This window comes from Eumetopias jubatus, unplaced genomic scaffold, assembly GCF_037043125.1.
Source record: "Eumetopias jubatus isolate StellerSeaLion01/CBP00866 unplaced genomic scaffold, mEumJub1_p1.0 scaffold_10, whole genome shotgun sequence".
Classification (NCBI taxonomy): Eukaryota; Metazoa; Chordata; class Mammalia; order Carnivora; family Otariidae; genus Eumetopias; species Eumetopias jubatus.
The window spans coordinates 105,425,694-105,447,947 of record NW_028274816.1 but is presented as its reverse complement, the minus strand read 5'-3'; the positions used below and the strand labels follow the sequence as shown (position 1 = coordinate 105,447,947).

Genomic DNA, 22,254 nt, shown 5'->3' with positions numbered 1-22,254 from the left:
TTGGAGCGGGTGCCCATCACTCATTTTGCTTTCCCTCCCAGCTGCCTGTTACAGTGGTCCAGCCCTGAGGTTAGGAGCAAGGTTCCAGAGTCAAACAATGTGGGTCCAAATCCTGTTCAGATCCTCCCTGTGTGAGCCCAGGTAAGTTACTTAACCTTTCTGAGCTTGATTTTCTCCCTCTGTGCAATATAACTCTAGAAGCACTGGTTCCCAGGAGGATGCAATTACATGATGCGTGGACACAGCTGCTGGTCCGCTGTGTGTGCGTGCAGTAAAGGCTAGGTGCTCCTGGGAGGAGCAAGGGCTGGGTGCTCCTGAGAGGAGCAACACTGTTGCACTATGCAACACCTTTGCTGCTTCCCATCCAGCCCCAGGCTTTTCCCAGGCCGTCTGCCTCAGGCCCTCCCCTCGTTTGACCTCCAACACGCTCAGGATCACCCCCAGCCTGCTCTACTCACTCCCAGAAAGCTCGCCCCCCTCACCGCTCGAGAGGAGGCCCCACAGTGGCAAGGGTTAGTCCCTCTGGGCCTCTGAAGCCTGGAAAGGGGAGGGGCTGCTCTGTGCTCCCGACCTGGGGGGACCAGGCTCAGCCCCCCACCTCCCACTGTTGAGGGGGAGCCAGGAACAATGGGCAGTGGAGCTGGCCAGCTTGCAGTCAGGTGAGGGGGTGGGGTAGAGGTGGGAGCATGCCCACCCCAAAGCCAGCAGAAAGTCCTTCAAGAGAGCTGACAGTGGCTGGGGTCTGCCCCCCAGGGGCACCGGATATTGAGGGTATCCTCTGGACAGGAAGAGAGGGATTGCTGCAATGTCACCTCCTGGACTGGAGTTGTCCAGAGCCCTCCCAGAGGGGTGGCAGAGAGCCCCTCCTCAGTTCCAAGAAACCCCCTCTCAACGTGTACCCCAGTCTCAGGGTGGATAAAGGAGCCAGCAAGGACTGTTTTGCCCTCCTTCCAGAGCCTGGATGGAGTGGCTCCCCCGGGGGCTGATCGCCTCCATTAGGTCCTCAATCTTGCGAGGATAATGCATGGCCCAGTCTGGGCTAGGGGAGGAGGCCCCACCGGCAGGGCGCTGGGAGGCAGGATGCAGGGGCCTGAGCAGAATACCAAGCAGCCAGCTTGGGCCTGAGGCTGCCCCTTGTGGCCAGCAAACCTGGGCTGGGCCAGGAAAGACATGGGGAGCCTGGCCCCATCTTCCACCGCACCCACCCCCCGCTCCCTCTGTGCCCTCCTGCCAACTCCACCAACTCCTTACTGTGGCTGAACTCCCAGATCTCACCCCCCCAAGGCCGTCAGCCCTGTGTGGTGCCAGGGTCCTGGGGGGCAGGAAAAAGTAGCATCTGACCCACCCAAGCAGACCAGAGTCCTGCTCGGCTCAGCCCCTCTGAGGATGACCTAGCCAGAACAAAAGAAAAAATACCCTTTGTGCGGGTGGGAAGACTCAGAACATAGGAATGTTCTCCCTTTCATTGTTTATCCACAATTGTCAAATGAAATCAACTATAATGCGTTCTTCCAAAGTGAGTACTGCTATGATGTGGTCATGCTTGTTGCTAAATTCAGTCCCCTTTGGGATGTTGCTGTCTTTGGCAGCCCTTTTTTTGCCGGGGGGGAGTTTATTGAGCGATAGTACAGAGCTCCCAAAAAGGGAGGGGACCCGAGACGGTTGCCCTGTCTTTGGCAACTCTAATTCAGCTCACCCCAGCCCAACCTCTTCTTTTGCCTTCCGCTGGGAAAGCCCTTTAGACCACCATGTGTGAGAGAGCACTGTGTGGTTGGCGGAGCCTTTGCACTCTTGTGGGCACGTCTGCCTGTCCCCTCCACCTTACCCCCGGGGCCAGGTAGGAGGACAGGTGTTACTGCCCCTGGAATGCAGCGTAGCCTAACAGCTGTGGGCTTAAGCCCTGGAGTCAGACAAATCCAGGTTGTAAACCAACATCTCTGCTTACCAGCTGTGTGACCTCGGGCAGGCTTCCGCATTTTTGGGAGCCTGAGTTTCCTTATCTACCAAGTGGGGATTCAACTAGTATTATCATATACATCGGTTAGGAGAACGTGTTAAAGGAGAAAAGCATTGAGCACAATGCCTGGCACATCATAAATGCTTAAAAATGGCAAAGGGGAAAATAATTCTTTTTTTTTTTTTAAAGATTTTATTTATTTATTTGAGAGAGAGAGAATGAGAGAGAGAGAGCACATCAGAGGGGATAGGGTCAGAGGGAGAAGCAGACTCCCTGCCGAGCAGGGAGCCCGATGCGGGACTCGATCCTGGGACTCCAGGATCATGACCTGAGCCGAAGGCAGTCGCTTAACCAACTGAGCCACCCAGGCGCCCCAAGGGGAAAAGAATTCTTAAGAATATTTTGTAAGAGAAGAAAAGGAGGTCCCAGAAGGTAAGAGGTTGGGCTGGGTTATGGAACTAGAGGCACGTTCCAGTGCTTTCTCCACCACCACACCCGACAGGCATCCCCCTGCCCCACCTCCACGGGTTCCTTCTCACTCTCCTGCCTCATCTCCCAGCCTTGCCCCCCCAGAGCTGCCATAGCAACAAGCAGCCGGGGCTCCCGCCTCTGAGCTCTCCGGGCATGTGAAAGGCTGGTTCTCCCTTCCTGGCGGACCGGGTAGAGATGTTTGTAGTAAGGGGAGTGGCAATCAGAATTCATCAGAATTCAAAGTTCATCATTCCCCAGTGATCAGATGTAGAGAAGGTGCCAGGACAGTTATATTAATAACTGGGCTGTTAAAAACTAGTAAGTGATGTTCTCATAAAGCATGTGTTGTTTGGGGCGGTTGGGTTTGTTTATTTATTTATTTTTCCCTTCAGGATCAAACTGGGCCACAGAGGGAGAACATTAAATTATCTCTTGAAATGATTCCGGTAATAAGTCGGGCAGGTTAGGAGAGCTGTCGGCAGCTCCTGCCAGACCTCCCTCGACCTTTCTGCACTCCTATGTTTCACTTGGCCTTATTTTATAAGAGGCCAATTACTCCCTTCTGGGTTAGCTGTGTCCCTTTAGAGCTGCTGTCTATATGGGCAAGATGTGCGGTTTTTCATCAGCCAAGCAAGTGAGGGGGATCATATATTATTCCTTGCCAGAAATCAGAATGTGCTGTGTGACATGGAAAAGAGAGGGGACCTGTAGGGACAAAGGCTTTGAATATTTGAAATAAGCACTGTTCTGGAAATCAGGCCCACAGAGACCCAAGGATCACAACATGAGTAATAATCACAACTAAGGTTTATATTGCAGGGACGACGAGCCGGGTTCCCTTCTGAGCACCTTCCGTCTGTGAACGTATTGGATCTTCACAAGAAAGCTGTGCAGTGGAAACTCTCATCATGCCCACTGTAGACAGGAGGAAAGGGAGGAGTCCTAGCCGGACTCTGAGATGGGGATGCCCTGGCCTGAGCTGAGGAGATGATTCTTGGAGTCTGGTTATCCCCTCCTGCCCGAGACCGTCACAGTTACAGTAGCCTGAGTACTTGCCATGAGCCAGGCCCATGCTCAGAAACCTGTTCCGTGCATGATCTCACTTGCTCCGCTCCCCACCCGTGAGGTTGGTGCATTTATCTATCATTCCCACTCTGCGGATACGCACAGCAAGGCCCAGAGGTGTCTAGAAGCCGATGGCAGCAAGCAGGGATCCGAGTCTCCCTACCAGGGCTGACTGGGCATGCCCTGCTGCCCTCAGGCAGTTTCTCGCACTTCCCACGCCAGGACTTCTAGGATTCTAACACTCTGGGATCAGGTTGGAGCAAGCCCCGTTGCCAGGAGTTTCGCCCATTTCCAAGATGCCCAGATTTCCAAGGGGGTCCTAGGCCAGGCGACCCAACCCAGCCGGAGACAGGCATAGGCGGGAAGGCACAGGGAGTCTTTCAATTTTACATTAAAGGGGAAGATCCCCTCCTCCTCCCCTCCCCCTCCCCCTGCCTCAGCAACCTTCCAATCACATCAGAGACCGGAGAAGGGGCCTGACCTCTGTCCTCCAGGGGAGGTCAGCCAGGGTGACCCTGCCTGTGTGCAGGATCCCGTGAGAGAGGCCCAGCTGCAGGCCCCGGAGGGCTGGAAGCGCACCCGGAAACGGGCTCGGGGTCACCGAGGGCGGCTGGGCCGGGGGAGGGGCTTCCCTGGTCCTTTGTGAGCTGATGGGCAGGGGGAGATTAGTTCCACAGGCAGCCCCTGTGTCTCCAGAGAAAGGGGCTATTGTGGAGCGACTCAAAACACAGGGCACAGCCCACCCCACCTCCCCTTTTATCGCCATGGAGATGGGGGGGGTGGTTAAGAGAGCAAAAGAGGGAGGGAAAATGCAAGGCAGGTGAAGGGGGGGGGAAGTGGGCAGGAGGGGGCGGCCATGCAAGCCAGCCAGAGCCAGAGCCAGAGGGGTGAGCTCTGTGCCTTTCTCACCCGGAGGGACTCTCAGCCTCATGTCTCTCCTCCTCTCCGCATCCTGCCCGAGGGCTACTAGCACAGAGAAGGCCTGGCCCACTACCCTGCAGCTGGCCCTACGACCCTGGAGGGTGAGGGGTCTGACCATCTGGGAGTAAATGGCAAGATGGCCACATGGAAGGCAGCTGGTGAGCAGCTGCTAGGCCTTGTCCTGCTTCTGGACATACCGAGTGCCCCCAAACCATTGAATCTCAGAGTCACAGACCCCATCTCCCAACCTCAGCAGCAGCCCGTCAGATACCGATCGGGTGTCTGCCCACAGTCCTCAGTGATGGTGACTTTCTCACCTGGGCCCTGTGGGCACCTCTGGTTGTCAGAGGGGGCTTCCTTATGTTAGGTAGAAACTTGTCTTCCTCTTAGCACCACACACAGGCCTAGGTCTGCTCTCCGGGGCTGCACCACAAAATGAGGGAGGCTTTTAGTAAATACTGTAGAAAGAAAAGATAACAGTCAGACCCTTCGTGACTTGAGATATTTGGGAACAGCTGCTGAGAAGGTAATTTTGTTGGAAACACAGTCCATAGTTTAAAATCTATCCAAAGCTAACTGGAAATACTGGCTGGGGAGCAAATCTGGCTGCTGCACACCGGGTGGGCAGAAGACAGGACATCTCAAGATGCCAAGGTCCTGGGCTCCGCCCGGATGCCAACACAGAAGGTCATGAACAGGGCTTTTGGCATGTTTCAGCAAACTAGGCATTTGGGGAACACCCCGCCCAACAGACAGAGATGGAGGCCAGAGTCAGAATTTGCCAGGGGATTGGGCCTGGTCTTTGGCTGTTTGGCTCTGCTCCAAGCTGGAGAAACCCCATCCATCCAATAGGACCCTCTTGAGAAGAGGGGTCAGTTCCTAACAAGCAGTCCGAGGTCATGTGTTCTTATCAAATACATAGAAAGGAAAAGGCCTCCCTGTTTGGGGCCAGCAGCCCCCAGGCAGAAACAGTTGTGGTCCCAGAGTTTGGAGAGAACCAAGGATTCAGGGCTGACCGGGGTCCTCCAGTTAGCAGCCTGCACTCTGGGGAGCCCACCCAAAAGGCCGCAGGTCCGCTTCCGGCCCCCCAACAAGGCTCTTCTTACCAAGGCGGGTCGGCCCTGAGGCTTCACGGGACTGGGAAGATAAAAGAGGGACAGGAGGCCAGCTGCAGCGTGGAGGGAGAGCTTAGGGCTCTCTTGTTACCTTTTCGTTCCTCCCCCCGCCGCACTGCCTGGGGAGGCCTCGGGAGCAGGCTGCACAAACGGACACTTAGAACAGGGGCCGGTTAAGCGCACCAGGCCCCAGAGATAAGCGGAGGCTTGTGGTCCCGCTAACAAAGGCCACATCCTATGCTCAAGAGCAGTTGTTTCAAAATGCCGGGCCTCAGCAGATGATGAGACGGCCTTGCTGCTCGCGAGCGAGAGAACAAGGAGATTAGTCCGTGGCTCCCCGTTTGAACGGTGCCAAAGCCTCAGCTGTCAGGCAAGGCAGGCGTACCTGCTGTTGTCTCTTCCCATTCAGCACCGGGGCTCCTGCCCAAATGCTCATGTCCAGATTGTATTTATGACTGTTTTAAGAAGGAGTGACAGAGCCTTTTAATATCCCTGACAGCCCGGGATGTTTTAATAGATGGCAGAGCTGGGCCGCGGGAGTTAAGGAAAAGGAGCAGAGTCGCTGAGGCTGTCAGGCCTGGTTTCTATGACAGACCCACTGATCCACTCTCCGACGAAATAAAATACGGGGCCGCGTCTCTCCTCGGCCCCGTCAGGGTGACAGACAGTCTGTCACCGTTGTATGTCATCTTTCACCTCCTAATCACTCAGGCTTCGGGGACCTGCATTTAACGGGGAGTCCCTAAAGGATTTCCGCCCAACCTGCCTCCCGAGAGTCAGGCCTCTGCTTCAGTTGCCCCAGAGTTCCGGCTGGTGTTCTCCAGTGTTCTCGATTTCAAGCACAACTTTCCTACCTACAGAGTTCCGCCCCACTTGTTGCTGTTTGGTAGAGGTGATAGGTCTTACGGAAAGGCTCAGTAATCACCTGTGAAAACAGATGGGCTGGGTGGTGGGGAAGGTTGCACAACAGTGTGGAAGTACTGGGGCGTCTGGGTGGCTCCGGCAGTTAAGTGTCTGCCTTCGGCTCAGGTCATGATGCCGGAGTCCTGGGATCGAGCCCTGCCATCGGGCTCCCTGCTCAGCGGGGACCCTGCTTCTCTCTCTGCCTGCCGCTCCTCCCCCTGCTGTGCTCTCTCTCTCTGACAAACAAAATCTTTTTTATTTTTTGTTTATTTATTTGACAGAGAGAGAGAGAGAGAGAGAGAGACAGAGTGAGCACAAGCAGGGGGAGTGGCAGGCAGAGGCAGAGGGAGAAGCAGGCTCCCCACAGAGAAGGGGGAACCCGATGTGGGACTCCATCCCAGGACTCCGGGATCATGACCTGAGCCGAAGGCAGTCGCTTAACCAACTGAGACACCCAGGCGCCCCTCTGACAAACAAAATCTTTAAAAAAAAAAAAATGTGGAAATATTTAGTGCCAATGAGTTGTACACTCAAAAAGGGTTAAAATGGTCAACGGTGTGTTATGAGCTGGGTCACATTATCTAACCACACACGGAGTAAGAAAGGTAAGTAAGAAACAAAGAGAGAGATACTTTGGATCTCTGAGCCCTTCCAATTTGGGTATCCCACCGTGTATGCCTATAACTTGTATAACCTGTTGTCACACTATTCCCAGGACTCTGCCCCCACTTCCTACTTCTTTACCTCTTCCCCCATTCCTTGGGCTAGTCATCCTCAAGGTCAGTTTTGGAGTTGAACATCTGGAGGTTCCTTATACGCGCCTTTCTGGGACTGGGTTTGGGGCTGGTCTGACCAGGAACTGTTTGTGGCTAAAGCCTCTTTGGTCCTATCAGTATGTCGTGGCAAGTGAGGCCTGAGGGATTCTCTTGCCTTTTGGGCGGGTGGGGGTGGGGGAAGAAGGGTAGCAAATCCCAGGGTCACCACCTGTTCTTTCTGGAGTGGCTGAAAAAACCCTGAAAGAGACCACACAGCCCTCCTCCCTACACATTAAGTTTATCTGCTCCCCAACCCCACGGGGGCTTCCTCCTTCCGACCCCACCGACAGTGCCAACGACGCTGATGGGTAAGGGGCAGCACTCATGCTCCTCCGTCCCAGTCCCTAGGGCTGCAGCTGCAGACCAGAGCTCCCTCCATGCTCGCCGGCCCAGGGCCCTGCGTTCGAGTCCTCTGCCAGGAGAGAGTTAAGGGCTTGGGTTTAATTTGCCCGTTAATCACAGTTAAAAGAAGTAATGAGCGTCTCCCCAAAGCCGGGGTGTTTCTCTGCAGATTAAGCAGCAATTTGCATAGCCCCTTTATTCATTCCCACCTTCCCCTGTGGGCGCCTTGTCCTTTCCGACACAGCCAAGCGCAGCCGGCGGCAGGAGCGCTTTGACAAATGGCTTTGCCACACGTGGTCTGGGCGAGAGGGAGGGAGGGGCAGGCTGGGAGGGAGAGGGCAGCTCCCGACAGTAATGGATAGCGGGGCCGTTAAATAGTGCAGAACTTTTTATTAGACACACAGGAGAAGTTTAAATATTCAAACTGGTTTTCTTTGAAGCCTGGGGAATGAGGGGAGGGTGGCAGGCAGAATAAGTACGAGTTTACTCAGGGCCAATTTACCCAGGATGGTGGGGGGGCTGCCCATCTGCTGAGAGGAAGGGCACCTGGAGGACAGGCGGGTGTGCGGCCGGCCGGCACCCCGGCCTCCCTAGCCCTGCAGCGGGCCTGACACCCTCCTGCCGGGCCCCAGGATCTGCTGGGCGGGACGGCGGCCTGGGGCCTGATCCCGCAGCGGGCGGAACAGCTTGTTCCGAGCCCAGCATCTGAGCGCCATTCAGTAGTGGGGGCTGACCTCGGCTTCAGAGCAGACCCCGGTCTCTGAAGCAATGGTGTCTCCGGGAGGATGGGACAACAGCCCTCGACTAAACAGGGAGAGAGGACGGAGGGAGCCCAGGAGAAGCTCGGGGCAGGCACTCTCCCCGGAAACCTTGTAGAAGGGATTTTAGTTTGACCACCGGTCCATTTTAAAAGCCTACTTAAACCCAATTTTCCTCCCAACTTCTAGTGCTTTGTGGGACTTTTCCTTTTTGCTAACTTGTGAGCCCCAGGACCGTAATATTTTAGAGCTCAAAGTCACTTTAGAGATCACCGAGGCGACTGAAGTTTGGAGGAGTTGATTTTGAGATTCCAAAGGGGACACAGAGGCGAGCAAGACCCAGTCCCTGTCCTTAGGCAGCTCAGTTTGGAGCGCAGATGCAGGACCGCACCGGGACGCCATGACAGGGGAAGGGCATCTCCACATGGCTTCACGCTGCTGAGGAGGACGGGCTCCTCCTGTCGGGGCCTGGAAATGCCCACAGAGAAGTATTTGAGCCTTATCCGAGTGAGGGCAGGAAGGCTATGAGGGGGCTGAGGATTGGGGACCCATGTGGCTTTGGTGTCGTGGGTGGATGCCCAGTCTGGAAAGGATAGAGATCTGCTTACCAAGGGCTGGCCTGCTACTCTAGGAGCTTAGGGAGCTAAGGGGGCGTCAGAGTTTCTAAGCAGGGGAATGATGAGGGTGACAAAGCAGGGGCTGGGAGCTGCTGATGGACAGAGATAGGAAATATCAGAGAGGAATGAAGAGTGGAATGGAGAAGACAACGGGTTTGGCTCGGGACGTGTTGGGCTATCCAGGACACACAGAGCCAGGACCCAAACACAAGTTCTGACCTCAGTCCAGGTGATTTCCGGTCTGTCCCCTCTCACAACAGCTGACATCGAAGTCTGACTGGGCCAGGGACTATCCAGGTGCTGTACACACTGGCCGAGGCTCCCTACCCTGAGGCTGGTAGTATCTCTGTCCTCATTTTACAGGTGAAGGAAATGAGGCACAGAGAGGTCCAGGGACTTGCCCAAGATCACATGGTGGCAAGACCAGAGCCAGGATGTGACCCAGGCTGTCCGGATCTTTGCCTGCTTCCTTCCTAACCTACTACCGTGATCAGATTTTGTATGTGCGTGTACGGGAGCACAGAGAATGGCAGCAATTAAAAGAAGAAATGAAAACTAGTGATAGGAAAAGCAGGTGCAGATGAGGAGGCAGGGAAGTGCCATAGGACCTCTTTTTCTAGCGGGGAGACCGAAGCAACATCTGGGAATTAACGAGGGAGAGAGAACGGGGAGCGGGGAGGCGCACGCGGGTGATTGAGCAGGACTCGGCAGGCCTGGCCACAATTAGCACCTGCTCCTGGAGCCCTGGGACGTGCGCTGCTCTGGTCGTCAGCTCCAGGCCAGTTCTCCGAAGCAGGGCTTTCTTCCAGTGGGTGAGGAGATTTCCCGTCTGGATGACACAGATAATCCCTGCCCACACCGGCCAGGGGGAACTAGTTCTAGAAGTGCAGGACCCCCGTCTCCTCGGCAAGCCCTTAGTGGGCAGCCAGAAGCCAGAGGGCCAGTTGTTAGCACTCCACATAGCTCATGGTCATGGCCAGCCATCAGGGGCTGCGGAGCCAAGGGATCCTACTTCTGTTGATGACAAAAAGAGCCGCACTTTTGAGAGAGGCTGTGGGAGTCTGTGAGGGAAGAAAGGCTTCCCTCCAGCAGAGAGATGGCAAGGGGGATCGGGCAGCTGAGTTAGCAGGGGGGAGGGTCTAGGGAAAACTGGTCACTGCAGGGTGACCAGTCAGTCAGCTGAGTGGTGAGAGCCTGACATCTTCTCTGGAAAAAGGTAGCATAAAAGTGAACACAAGGGGCGCCTGGGTGGCTCAGTCGTTGGGCGTCTGCCTTCGGCTCAGGTCATGATCCCAGGGTCCTGGGAGCGAGCCCCACATCCAGCTCCCTGCTCGGCGGGAAGCCTGCTTCTCCCTCTCCCACTCCCCCTGCTTGTGTTCCCTCTCTCTCGCTGTCAAATAAATAAATAAAATCTTAAAAAAAAAAAAAAAACTGAACACAAGAGTAGGGTGCGCTCTTGGCAATACAATTCACATCAAACTAAGGGTGAATCTCGGCCCGCCTCCTCCCCCTCTCCCAGAACACTTTTTTGCAGCCCCTGCCAGCTCAGGACTTGGTCTTTAAGCTCCACAAAGAGCCTCTCGCCACTCCCTTCCAGGAAGCCGAGTCAGACCGGGATGGAAGGTCCTTAACCACTGCTTCACAAACCCAAAGTAGGAGCTCCCGTTTGTCTAGGAGCACTGACTCTGGGCCAGGCACTGTTCTGAGACCTCTGTGTATATTAACTCACTTAATCCTCACAGTGGATTCTGTCAGGCAATCCAGAGAACAGCAAGCAGGATCCCAACTGCAATCAGAGCGACACGAGGGCAAACCTGGGAGCAGATCTGCGAGACACAGCGCTGTTCTCCTGCAGGGCCAAAGTGTCAGGCTTGGGGGGTCTTCAGCGTGTCAGCGTGGTCGGGAAAGTGGGCCCGAGGAAGCGAAGCCCAGGCCAAAGGCACCTGGAGCTCAAGGTTCTGGACGAGCCTAATGTTATGGGGTTATAATGGCTTTTAGGAAACAACTGTCATCGGTGTCAGGTAGGCCTTCATTTTACCACAAAAGCAGTGGACCGGGCCTAATCCCTCTGAGAGAGAACAGTCCCCTAACCACACCGCTTAGCAAGGTGCCCCGAATCTGAGAAAACCCTATCTAAACCCACTTCCCCTCCTGCAGAGATGGCCAAACCTCGGCCTGTGTGACTTCCTGCCATCACCCCAGGCAGAGCGGAGCAAGCAGGCAAGGCGCTCCCGTGGAAGGGCAGGAGCAAGAACTTTTGAGGCCTGAACCCAGCCCGCCACGGTCGCATGGTCCATGGGGCTCATCCCCCCCTCAGCTCGGGGCCTGGAAGCGAGAGCACTGGCCCACGTAGCAGCTGGCGATTAGGCAGGGCCTCGGAGCAGGGAGGGCGGCCTGCCTCGGTGAGGTGATGGTGGCTGCCAGGGATGGGCCAGAAGGCCAGCAGCTGAACAGGTGGGGCAGGAGGCAGCCGCCACCCTCCAGAGGGACAGGGACTAAACGACCCAGACAGCTCCCAAGGCTGAGCGGCTTCATGGTGACGGAGGGCAGGCTAGAGCCCACCCAGTCCCGTTATGTCCTTCGATGCTAAGGACACTTTTACCACGACATTCTGCACCAATTTTTCCTTTTCCAATTCCTAGACTAATTCCAGCCCCCAATACCTCCAAAAGGAGGTGAACAGGCAAAGACTGGGGGGAAGCGATGGGCTGACGTTAATTGATAGGAGCGGCTTCAAGCAGTTCGTGGTGCCTTATCTCTCTCTCCTTTGGATAGCGTGTGTCCGCCGGAGTCCGCGGGGTCGGTGATTAATAGGGGCCATCACTCACTGTCCAGGACGGCTGAAAGGCAGCAGGGAGGGGGCGGCCCTCCCCAGAACTGAGATAACAAGCAGCAGGAATAATGAGTGGTGTCACTCCACTTTTCATTTTGATGGAAAGTCATTACAGGAGTCAATGCCAGCGACAAAGAGCCATGAATCAACTGCTCTGCTATGAAATTAAAATCGAATTGCCGGCCACCCCCAGCCCCTACCCTTCCTGGGAAACGGGGATGGGTAGGTGGCTTGGGAGAGGGGTGCTATCCTGGGGTGGGCTCTACCCAATCACAACGCAGGCAGTTATGGGCAGGAAGTGGACAGGCGGCTAGTGAAGGTGACAAGTCCTGTCTCCACCTTGTTTATCAGACCCTTCCTCCCCAAACCACATTTTCCCTCTGCCTGGAGGTAAGCTGTGATTAAAAGGCAAATACAGCTTTGCTGGCTCCAACAAGGCTGCCACTTGACTGGTCCCCTTGGGCCTCTGGCCTGAGTGGGGCTGTCTCACCTGGCCATGGAGGGAAAGGGGCCCAGCCGACTCAGCTACCCCAGAACGCCTTGCTGAACCACTTGTACTCAACTGGGGCCCTCCCTGTCACCAGAGGCAAAGGGGAGACGTCCCTACCCTGGGGCTCCATAGGAACAGCCAATGGCCTTGGGAGCCTACTGGATCAAGAACCCCCGGCCAACAGGCGCACAGCCTTGACTCAAGGCCCCAAGAAGCAGAAACTGTCAGTAGTGAAGCAAAAGTCTCTTCCTTTTTTATTAAGTTCAACTAGATGATGAGAAAGGGCAGAAACTGTGGTTCCAGGCTGACGGGCCACAGGGCCAGTCAAGACAGCTCCTTGCCAGAGAGTAAGCGACTGTCAAGGTCACCATCTAGGGATGTTGGCTCCCTCCTGTGGCTTTCCATCCTCCAATCACCTGGTCTCTGGCCAGGAAAGGCCCTGCCACATCAGCCCTGGCTTCCCATCCTCCTTCCCGAAGGCTGGGAAGACAGGCAGGTAGAAACGTGGAGAATGTCATAGAGAGATTCCCATCAGGTTCACGGGGCGCCCATTGTACCTCTTGGAAATGTCAGCTTCAATCTGAAAGACAGTGACAGCCCGCGGGCGGGAAGCAGAGAGGCAAAGGTGCCTCGTTCTGTAAGACGGGGGGCCCTCCCCCTCGGCAGGTCTGCCTTTCCCGTCTCACCAGCATCTGCAGCTCCCTGGTCTTCTCCAGCAGCAGATCTAGCTTGGGCTCCAGGGCCGCCTGCTCCTGAAGTGCCTCCTTCTGCTTCTGCACCATCAGCTCTTTCTTCAAAGCCAGCAGCTGGGCCTGCTTCAGCTTTTGCTGCAGAAACTCAGTCACGCGGTCCACATACCTGTGCAGGGCACTCAGGTTAAGTGTGTGGTGCAGCGGAGGCACCTGCGCATCCTCACTCATCTGCTGGGAAAGGGGAGGCTCAGGAAACCGAATCCCTAATTGGCCTCTCAGCCTCCACACTCTTTGCTCCCCCTTTGCGAGGCACATGGCTCCCAGTTCCCCGTCCTGCTTGGGAAGCAGAGCCTGTCTGCACACCTCAACCCACCTTGTTCTGCCCCATGAGAACCCTTGATCCCAGCTGTGACAGAGCTGCTAGGGGAGGTAGAGAAGAGCTCTGAGGGGTCATGGAGAAGGGGAACACAAGGAGTCGGGGCTGCTCAAGATGGCGGCACCCCACTTCATGCTCCTGAACAGCCCAGTGTCAACAGGAAGGCCAGACCTTGGTGAGGCCAGGATCATAAACAGGTGCTGCATTCGAAGACTGGTGAGCCGGCCAATCAGATCCTGCAGCGCCGACACCATGGTGAGCATCTTCTCTTTGGTCTGGCCCTGCAGGATGGCTGGAGCCAGCTGGAACTGGCTCATGGACAAGATGTCCGCCTCCTCACTCATCTCCACGGCTCTCTGGGACAAGAAGATCTCGAGCTGAGGGCATAAGAGGATCTGGTTGAAACCAAGAAGAGAATTCGGAGGCCAAGCCCTCAGACTGCTCAGAATGTAAGAGTGAGAGGTGAGGGCTGGACCCCGGGTGATGAGAGATCATTTCCTCTGAATACTTTAACTGCTAGAAACTTACCAACTATAACGTGAGAGCCTGAGGCAGCCCCCACTGCCACTCTTCTTGTCCCCTGCTGCCATCTCAGCCCCCCACCCCCAGCCCTGGAGACCTCTCCTTCCTATGTGTGGCTCAGATAACTAAGAACACTGAAATTCGACGGGTTCTCTCTGCCCCAGTGAAGGTATTTTCTGTGAGAGGAATGAGATTCAGGGAACAGGAACCCATGTCTGAGAAACTCTGGATTAAGAAAGGGCTAGAGGAATCTGGGAACCAGCCGCACATCTTGTCACTCTTATTCTACCAGAGAAACGTGATCCCTTTGTCCTCCTGTAGCCTGGATGCTAAGAGGGGCCTCCCTGGGCAGAAAGAGAAGGGAACAGGTGAGGACTACGAACTCCATGAGGCCCCCTCACCAGCCAGCAGGCCACTGGGAAGGGAACAAGACACAGATGAACACAAATGGGAAGGGTCCTCCCAGAGGATGAAGGTACCTCCATGAGCTCATCAATGAACTGATTCCGGGTCTCAGGGTATTCAAGAAGTGTCAGGGCATCTGGGCCCCTAGCAACACCTTCCGGAGCTGCCGGGAAGAGAGACGGAGAAGTGATAAAGTTGCTGGAAACCAGAGAAAAAGACCCTCAAGTTTGAGAGGTTCTGGCGGGTTAATGTGGATGCAAACTCAATGCACTAAAGCTACTTGCTGTCTCATTCCAGGGGGCCTGGGGGGAAGGGTCACCCAGCCCAAATCAGACGCTAGGACTAACAGCCAGTCTGGGAGGACCACAGAGCCGGCTTCAGGGCCTGGAAAGGCCCTCTCTGCTCCAGCGGGGCCACGAAGTTTCATCCTGCACTGCCCTCTAGCGGCTCAGATCACTGCTACATCCTCCCGGCTGCTGGGCAGGGGGGTCACGTGAGACTTAGAACCTCCCACCAGAAAAGATGACCCATATTCGCTATCTCAAAAGTTGAGAGCTTCTAGACTTAACTTTAAGAACTCTCCGTCCCCGTACTCTCACATCATCATCACGATTTTGAGAAAACAGTTAGATGTGCGAGCCACCCTATCTCGGCAGTGCACTGTTTCTGGAGACACAGGGACCTCTGAGCACCCACTTCTGCCAGGGCTCCAGGGAGGGTGTGCTTACCCTGGGTTCCGGCTTCCAGCACCGTGATCTGCAAAGCAGCATCGTCTCCCCAGTCTATCCCATCACCCCCAGCTTCCTGGGTGGAAAGCAAAGAACCCCAGCAGGGTTGCAAGAATCTTCCCCAGCAAAAGGAGCCGGCATAAACCAAAGCCCTTGGTAAGTTCAATGCCTGCACATTTCAACTGTACGAAGGACGTGCCGCCCTGATGTTGGCAGCAAAGATGGAGGTGGGTGCCACGTGTGCCGCTCCCCTCATCCCTGTTTGGAGAGTTACCACCGGTCTATCCCCCCACACCTTGCCCCCAGATACCGGGAGAAAAGGGGTCAAACCTCTGATAGGTCCCTGTGGAAGCTCTGCCTCCCCTTGGACTACACCTGGTCTGAGGGCTATGGACTTCGAGTAACGTCCTTAAAGACAGACACCACTTCTCTTAACCCCAAAGCAGAGATCACAGAAAGTACTCAGAGAGAAGAGCTTCCTAACCTTTGAGTCCGATTCCAAGGAGATGCCCCAGTCGATGCCAGCAGCCTGGGCAGAGATGACGGAGTCAACCCCTTCAGAAGCCACCTCCACTCCAAAGTCGCCCCAGTCAATCTAGAAGGGGAAAAAGGTGTTAGCTCAAAGAAAGTGGGTGAAAGAAAAGGGGCACGCCTCCCCGGGAGGCCTCAGCTGCCCCTCTAGGGGGCACCAGCACACCGTTTAAATGCAATGGCCTCCTGACGCCCCAGAGGACAGCCCATCTTCAGAGTTCACGGGACTGAAGGATTCCTAGTTCAAAGCCAACCTGCTGTGCCGAGCCTCTTCAAGGTTAATCTGTACTCTGGCCTCAAGAAGCCCGGAAAAATAAAGGAGGGCCTTCTGGGCCCTTCCAGCTCTAGTCTCTCTCACCCAAATCCCTCTTTCTTCCTTCTGGGACTCCAAACTCACGCGGAGGGGGAGCGGCGTGCCGGGGGTTGAGGAAGCTGCCTCTCGGCAGGCTTGTCTCACCGCGTCTTCTTCCACCTGCTCGGGCGGCTCCTCGAGGTGTGGCCGCTCCACCACGGAGGGCTCTGTCCCCGTCCTCCACTCGTACACTGTGGAGTTCCCGCGCCTCTGCACGTACCGCAGCATTGGCAACACCTGCTCTTCGGGACTGCAACAGACCACCAGACTGACCCTCCCACCGCACCCGCAGGAAGCCCATGCCAGCTCCCGCCCGCGCCCTCTGGGCAGATGGCCGAGGTTCCCACAGGCTCACCCGTGGAAACTCAAACTCAAACGGGATGCGGGAAAAATACAAGCGGAGAAGACAGAACAGCCAAGGAACGCAGGTCAGCCGTCCCCTCCCTGCCGGAGAGACCCTGAAGTCCTTTACCTCTCACACACAAAGCCCACACAGGCCTGGTACACGTCGATGGCTTGGCCCAGGGCCTGAGCCCCCGCTCCGATCTCGGCCAGCTGACTCGGCAGGTCCTTCACCAGGGCCAGCAGCTCTCTGCGGACGTTGTCTCCCTAGCGGGGATGGAAGAGGGCGCCTGAGACAGGGGCAGTGGGAGGCGGAGGAGCCGGGCTCCGGCGTCCCGAGGCTCACCGTGACGCCGTGCTGCCTGCACGAGTGGTAGAACTGCTCCCGCATCTCGGCCGCCCCCGCCTGGCCCTCCTCCTGCTTGCGACTGTATTCCTGCTGCAGCTGCTGGCACTTGGCGAGCTGCTTCTTCAGTGACGGGATCTCATAGTTGACATTCCGAACCAGGAGGCTAGAGAGTTCCACTGAAGAGGGCCCGGGAAATTCACCCCAGACGCCCAGGCCGCGAGGCAAGCATGCCCCTGGGACCCGCTTGGCCTCCCAGCCGTGGCACCTGGCACAGTCATTCAACCTCTCTGACCCAATCCTCCTCTCTAACAGTGGGGCAAGAGTATTTACCATGAGGATTAAGAGAGAAAATGCACATAAAACATGAGTATAATTCCTTGCATTTAGTAGATGCTCAGTAAGTATGAACTCTTATTATTAGGACTTTTAGGAAACACCCCAAAGTACAATGCGCCCTGTAATTACTCTCTTGGGCACCTGATGTGGCCCGCAGATGACCCATGCCTCTTCTGCCCAGGGGAGAACAGAGATGCAGAGAATGTCAGTCATCAAGAGGTCAACGGGGGAGGACCAAAACCCACCTGCCTGGCCAGGCCCGGCCAATGCCTACTACCTGCCTGGTCTTCCTCCTCCTCCCAACACTCTGGGGAATTTCTTGGCCCACCTGGCCGACATCTATACCCTAGGCTCTTCCCCCACACGGACTGTGCTGCCTGGAAGCCTATTGTCTCAGAACTCAGGGAGTGGGCTGCCCCACGGACGCCGGGCCTCCCAGGCTGGGCAACTTTACCTAGGTAGGTGTTGTCCTTCTCATACAGGGCTACGATCTCCTGCCAATCCTGGGGAAGGGCAGAAACAGAAGTGAGCTGGAAGAGCGCTCAGCAGCCACATCTCAGCTCAAGCCCCAAACAGGGGACGCTCCCCCAGCCTTCACATCACACCAGACGCAGAGCCCTTGTTCTCCTTCATAATGCTGGCTGGACCACCCACTTCATTTTAAGAACGTGGTGCCAATGAGCGCTCCCCAAAGCACCGGGCCTGAAAATGTAAACCCAGGCGTAGGGTCTATTTTTGCTATAAACTTTGGGGATGGAGAGAAAGCTCAGTCAACGTAAGCATCTGCACTGGGCCCTCAGCGACACCAGAGGCTCTGACCCTGGAGACGGGGTGTTTCCAGCTGCACCTTACCAGCTTTGCCCACACCTGCCTTCATTCGCTGTGAAGAGTACCAGCCAAAAATATTTTTTGTGGAGGCTTCAGTGCCTTTGAGGAGGTCCACGATCCTTAGGCAGTGGAAGTAGTGAATGTCTGGAAAGCAAGGAAGAACAAAGACTTTGGGAATTACAGTATCTTCCCCACCTACTCTGGGCACATGGCTGACTGATGAACATGCTGAGAATTTTAGCACGTACAGTTCTCCCCTTCAGCATGTTGTGTTGGGAGAAACCAGCATCTGTGCCCCCAAAATAAGTCTCTCTCTAGGGGTCAGCCCTGCGGCTAAACAACAAGGGAGCAGCTCAGCTGATACACAGTGCTCCAAGGAAGAGGGGGCGCCGACAGTGTAGCTCAGAAACACTCACAGGATCCAGAAAGCAGCTGGGCGATCTCCTCGCTCTCTGGCATGTCCCGGATGGCAGCATTGATCTTCTCTCGGATAGTCAACACCAGACTCTGCCATTTCAGATTGCAGTGCCTTCTGTCGACCAGCCAGTCTATGTGAGAAACACCCAAATCACAGCATTCCCATTCACACAGCCAAAAGTCCACCATTAATTCAAGCGAAATAGGCTAAGACACTGGCCAAAAGTTGTACGCAAACCGGTTAAGGTGTGGGGATCGTGGGAATGAAGAAGAGCTCAAAGGGACCCTTGGGGTTAAACGGACTCCATTGCAGTGTGACTTTTTATAGAGCAACTGCCTCCACGCAGGGATAAAGAAAAACTTTAAATTGGTCCTGACATCAAAGTGCCACTTTTGACCACTCTAAATTCTCCATAATATTTTTGCTTCCATGGTAATTATAGCTTTCTTACTGACAGAGGATGCTTTTCAACTTCCACTTCCTCAGGGCTGGGATTAACCATACAATGAAAAATACAAGATGATTATGCCAAGTACCGGATGAATGAACAACTGCAAAGCCCCTAATACCCACAGCGCCCTAAGGACTAGATACCACTGGTCTACTCTCAACAGTGAAGTACCACCTGGCACCATGAGAATACCAACGTGACTGACCTCCTGGACTCTGGGCCCAGATCTGTGTTTTTAGCAGAGGGTGTGGGTGGGGGAGAGCCATGCACGTTTCCTCAGTAGGAGAGAGCTAAGAGCTAGGCTTTGTGTTCTGATGGTCCTGGCTTCTAATTATCAACTTTTTTGAAAAGATTTATTTGAGACAGAGAGAGAGGGAGAGAGCACATGAGCATGGGGGGGGGAGGGGCAGAGGGAAAGAGAGAGAACCTCAAGCAGACTCCAGCTGAGCATGGAGCCCAACACAGGGCTCAATCCCATGCCCCTGAGATCATGACCTGAGCTGATATCAAGAGTAGGATGTTTTTTATTTATTTATTTTTTTTAAAAGATTTTATTTATTTATTCATGAGAGACAGAGAGAGAGAGAGAGAGGCAGAGGGAGAAGCAGGCTCCCCGCGGAGCAGGGAGCCCGACGTGGGACTCGATCCCAGGACCCTGGGATCATGACCTGAGCCGAAGGCAGACGCCCAACCATCTGAGCCACCCAGGCGCCCAAGTAGGATGTTTTTTAAATGACTGAGCCACCCAGGCACACCTAGTTATCAACTTTCTTAAGCAAGTCTCTCAGCCGTTCTGTGCATCAGCTTCCCCACATATAAAATGGGAATAATAAGTTCCTGAATACAAGAGGGAATGAAGGTAAAACACGGAGCACTATGCCTGGCACATGGCAAGGGTTCCATAAATCCTAGTAAAAATCTTCATTTTAGGGGCACCTGGGTGGCTCAGTTGGTTGAGCGACTGCCTTCGGCTCAGGGCATGATCCTGGAGTCCCGGGATCGAGTCCCGCATTGGGCTCCCTGCTCGGCAGGGAGTCTGCTTCTCCCTCTGACCCTTCCCCGTCTCATGCTCTAACTCATTCTCTCTCTCAAATAAATAAATAAAATCTTTAAAAAAAAAATCTTCATTTTACAATGTCAAGTGCCTAAAATAGCACCTGGTAGAGCAAACACTCAACAAATGTCATGGTCCTTTTCATAACCAATGACAAGCTCATATACCAAGAGTGCACCTGTGCTGAAGAACTGGGACAAATCTGAAATGACACTAAAAAAGCTTCATTAAGTGGCCACTGCACAGGACTGGCTACATGGTCCACAGTGGTGAATTCAGAACCTTGTCTTTGTTAATACACCTGCCAACTGGTCAAACACTGGGGTCCCACACTAGTTGCCAGTTATACTCCCTCTGATGTATTCCTCTAAAATCTTCAGAAAGAAAAATTCTGTAGGTGTCATAGAACCAGAAGGGGATGAGGTAGTCAAACAGATGTATCTTAACGACAAAACTGGCATCAAATCAATTAGTGCAATGAGTATTTTAAAATCTAGAAGTTGTGCACTTGCCCTGAAAGGGTGGTAATGAAGAGGTCCTAGCCTGGCTCTGAACTGAGAAGGTATTTAGATCAGATACAGACAGCAGGGAGATGGCTGGCCACTAAAAGGTCTTTATTCCCAGTTGGGTCTATGTCCCTATTCCTCCTAAAATCAAGGGAAGATGGAAGCTTTTAAAAAGAAAGGAGGGAAAGTTTTTTTCATACAAAAAGCGTAGACATTGGAACCTGACAGACTCAAGCTCCAATTTCATATCTGCCACTTAGTAGCTGACCATCTTTAAAGTAAGCCATTACTCTGTGCCTAATGATTTGACAACACGTGTCGTGAATGTTATAAAGTAGAAGACGCAGGTCAAGTACAGACCATGTACGGTTCCCTCCTGCTCCTTCAAGCGTGGCAAGTAGCCACCGCTGGGAGCATAGTTCATGGCGAGTGGTCAGCGCCTCAACAGGGGCCTTGGGGCCTCAGGGCTCCCAGCTGTTGGTGACAGGGCAAAGGGCAGAGCCTCCCCCTGACAGCCGGTTGCGCGGGGCGTCCCCTCCTACCGAGCAGCTTGCTGGTCTGGATGTCGATGGGCACGTGCTGATGGTCCTGGCGGGAAACACGGAGGGGAACGGGGCGTGAGCGCGGGGAGGGGGCGTGCCACCCGCGCGCTCATTTCATGGGCCCAACCGCCACCCTGCGGGGCCAGAATGATGGGCCGAGGGGATGGCTGCGCCCGGGAGGGAGGCCGGGGAAGCGGGCCAAGGACCGACGGGCTAAATTCAGTCCAGGGACCCCGGGACAGTCCCCCATTCCCCCCCCAGCTCCTGTCCCCACACCTGCATCTTTCCTCCACTTCCGCTTCCGGCCGGCGACGCAGGCGACCAATCCGGCGCAGGCCTGGTTGAGCCTCAGTTTAGGCACGGACTGGCCTCCTCCGGCCACGTCGCCACCTTCCTCCGAGCCAATCGGGATCCGCGCTCCACCCCTGGCCACAAGCCCCACCCACCCCGGGGCTCCGAATGGCTGAGCCCGGGAGGGGCGGGAGAATGGAAGATAGCCAATGGGAGACGCGAGGCGGGCTCAGGGCTGAAGAGGGGCGGGGGCGCCGAGAAAAGGCTGCAGGGGCGGCGAGGTCGCGGCAGGCGGCGCCGGAGAGCTGGTCCCCGCCGCTTCCGGCCAGGTGGGCGCGGAGCCTTCGATGCGGGGATTACCGGTCCCGCAGAGAGGGTCCTCGCGCCGACCCTGGCGACCGGGAGCCCGTTAGAAATGCTTCCTTCCGGCCTTGCCTCGCTTTACCGTCTGTAGTAGTTTGTAGGTCTCTTGTGGCACTTGTGACACTTTGCCTTCCCGTTCAGTTTATCTGACAGACATGTGTTGAGCACCTGCTACGTGTGGATGATTAGGGAAGGGGAAGGAGGCATCCCAAAGATAACACCAAAATTGAGTCTTAAAGGAAGAGCTGCAGAAAGAGGGGTATGTGCGGAGGGGTGTCCCAGGTGGAGGAGACTGCACAAAGCTTTGAGGGCACGAACTGCAAGAGGGGTGCAAGGAACAACAGGCAGGCAAGACTGGAAACAATTGGTGGGGCCCAGCGCAAAATGAAAATGCAGGGCCCCTTGTTTAAAAAAATGGAAGAATTTCAAGAAGGCACTTGGACAGGTCTCACACTGATGATGCCAGTGGCATCACAAGGCTGGCCAGCCCCTGTGCAGTAAAAGTTTTGAGGCAAGGAGTGGCCAATGAGGAGACTGTAAAGGTGAAAAGGTCATATCATAGGGAGGAGCCTCATTAAGGAACTTGGACTTCACCCCTGCAGACCCAGAGGAACCACTGGAGGGTTTGAAGGGCTTGAAGCAGGGAGGGACCTATTTAGATTGACTGCTAGGAGAATGGATTCATGGGAGGTAAGACTGGAGACAGGGAGACTGTCAGGAAGTTATTATGCAGAGGTTAGGGCCTGACCTGGGACAAGACAGGGGAGGGGGGCAGGGCTGGATTTGAGAGATGTTTTAGAGGGAAATGGACAGAACTTGGCCATCAAATGGCCGTGTGGATGGGGGAAATAGACAGCAAGGATGAAACCTAGGTGGTTGGA

At 55.0% G+C, this 22,254-nt stretch overlaps 1 protein-coding gene across 2 annotated transcripts; it reads right to left on the bottom strand.

Moving 5' to 3' along the window:
* Window positions 1-12,518: 12,518 nt before the first annotated feature.
* CDK5RAP3 (CDK5 regulatory subunit associated protein 3) lies at window positions 12,519-21,122 on the bottom strand. Of its 2 annotated transcripts, none has more exons than XM_028089909.2 (14): window positions 20,996-21,122; window positions 20,720-20,765; window positions 18,165-18,296; window positions 17,792-17,892; window positions 17,375-17,423; window positions 16,582-16,760; window positions 16,366-16,502; window positions 15,939-16,143; window positions 15,495-15,605; window positions 15,011-15,086; window positions 14,357-14,445; window positions 13,527-13,732; window positions 12,974-13,145; window positions 12,519-12,867 (listed from the first exon to the last, which is right to left on the bottom strand). In XM_028089909.2, the coding sequence occupies exons 1-14, from the start codon at window positions 20,999-21,001 to the stop codon at window positions 12,802-12,804; spliced, it is 1,575 nt and encodes a 524-aa protein (XP_027945710.1). In that variant the 5' UTR covers window positions 21,002-21,122; the 3' UTR covers window positions 12,519-12,801. The 2 variants fall into 2 exon arrangements, with proteins under 2 accessions (XP_027945710.1, XP_027945711.1); XM_028089910.2 differs by having other exon boundaries at window positions 15,999-16,143; window positions 20,996-21,121.
* Between the last annotated feature and the right edge of the window lie 1,132 nt (window positions 21,123-22,254).

What these genes read in the sequence shown, in the direction of transcription:
- CDK5RAP3 (XM_028089909.2), bottom strand. An exon ending in CCAGCTGCTTTCTGGATCCT is followed by an intron (nt 17,893 to 18,164) that starts GTGAGTGTTTCT and finishes CTTGCTTTCCAG; the next exon opens with ACATTCACTACTTCCACTGC. An exon ending in CCTTGGAATCGGACTCAAAG is followed by an intron (nt 15,087 to 15,494) that starts GTTAGGAAGCTC and finishes CTTTCCACCCAG; the next exon opens with GAAGCTGGGGGTGATGGGAT.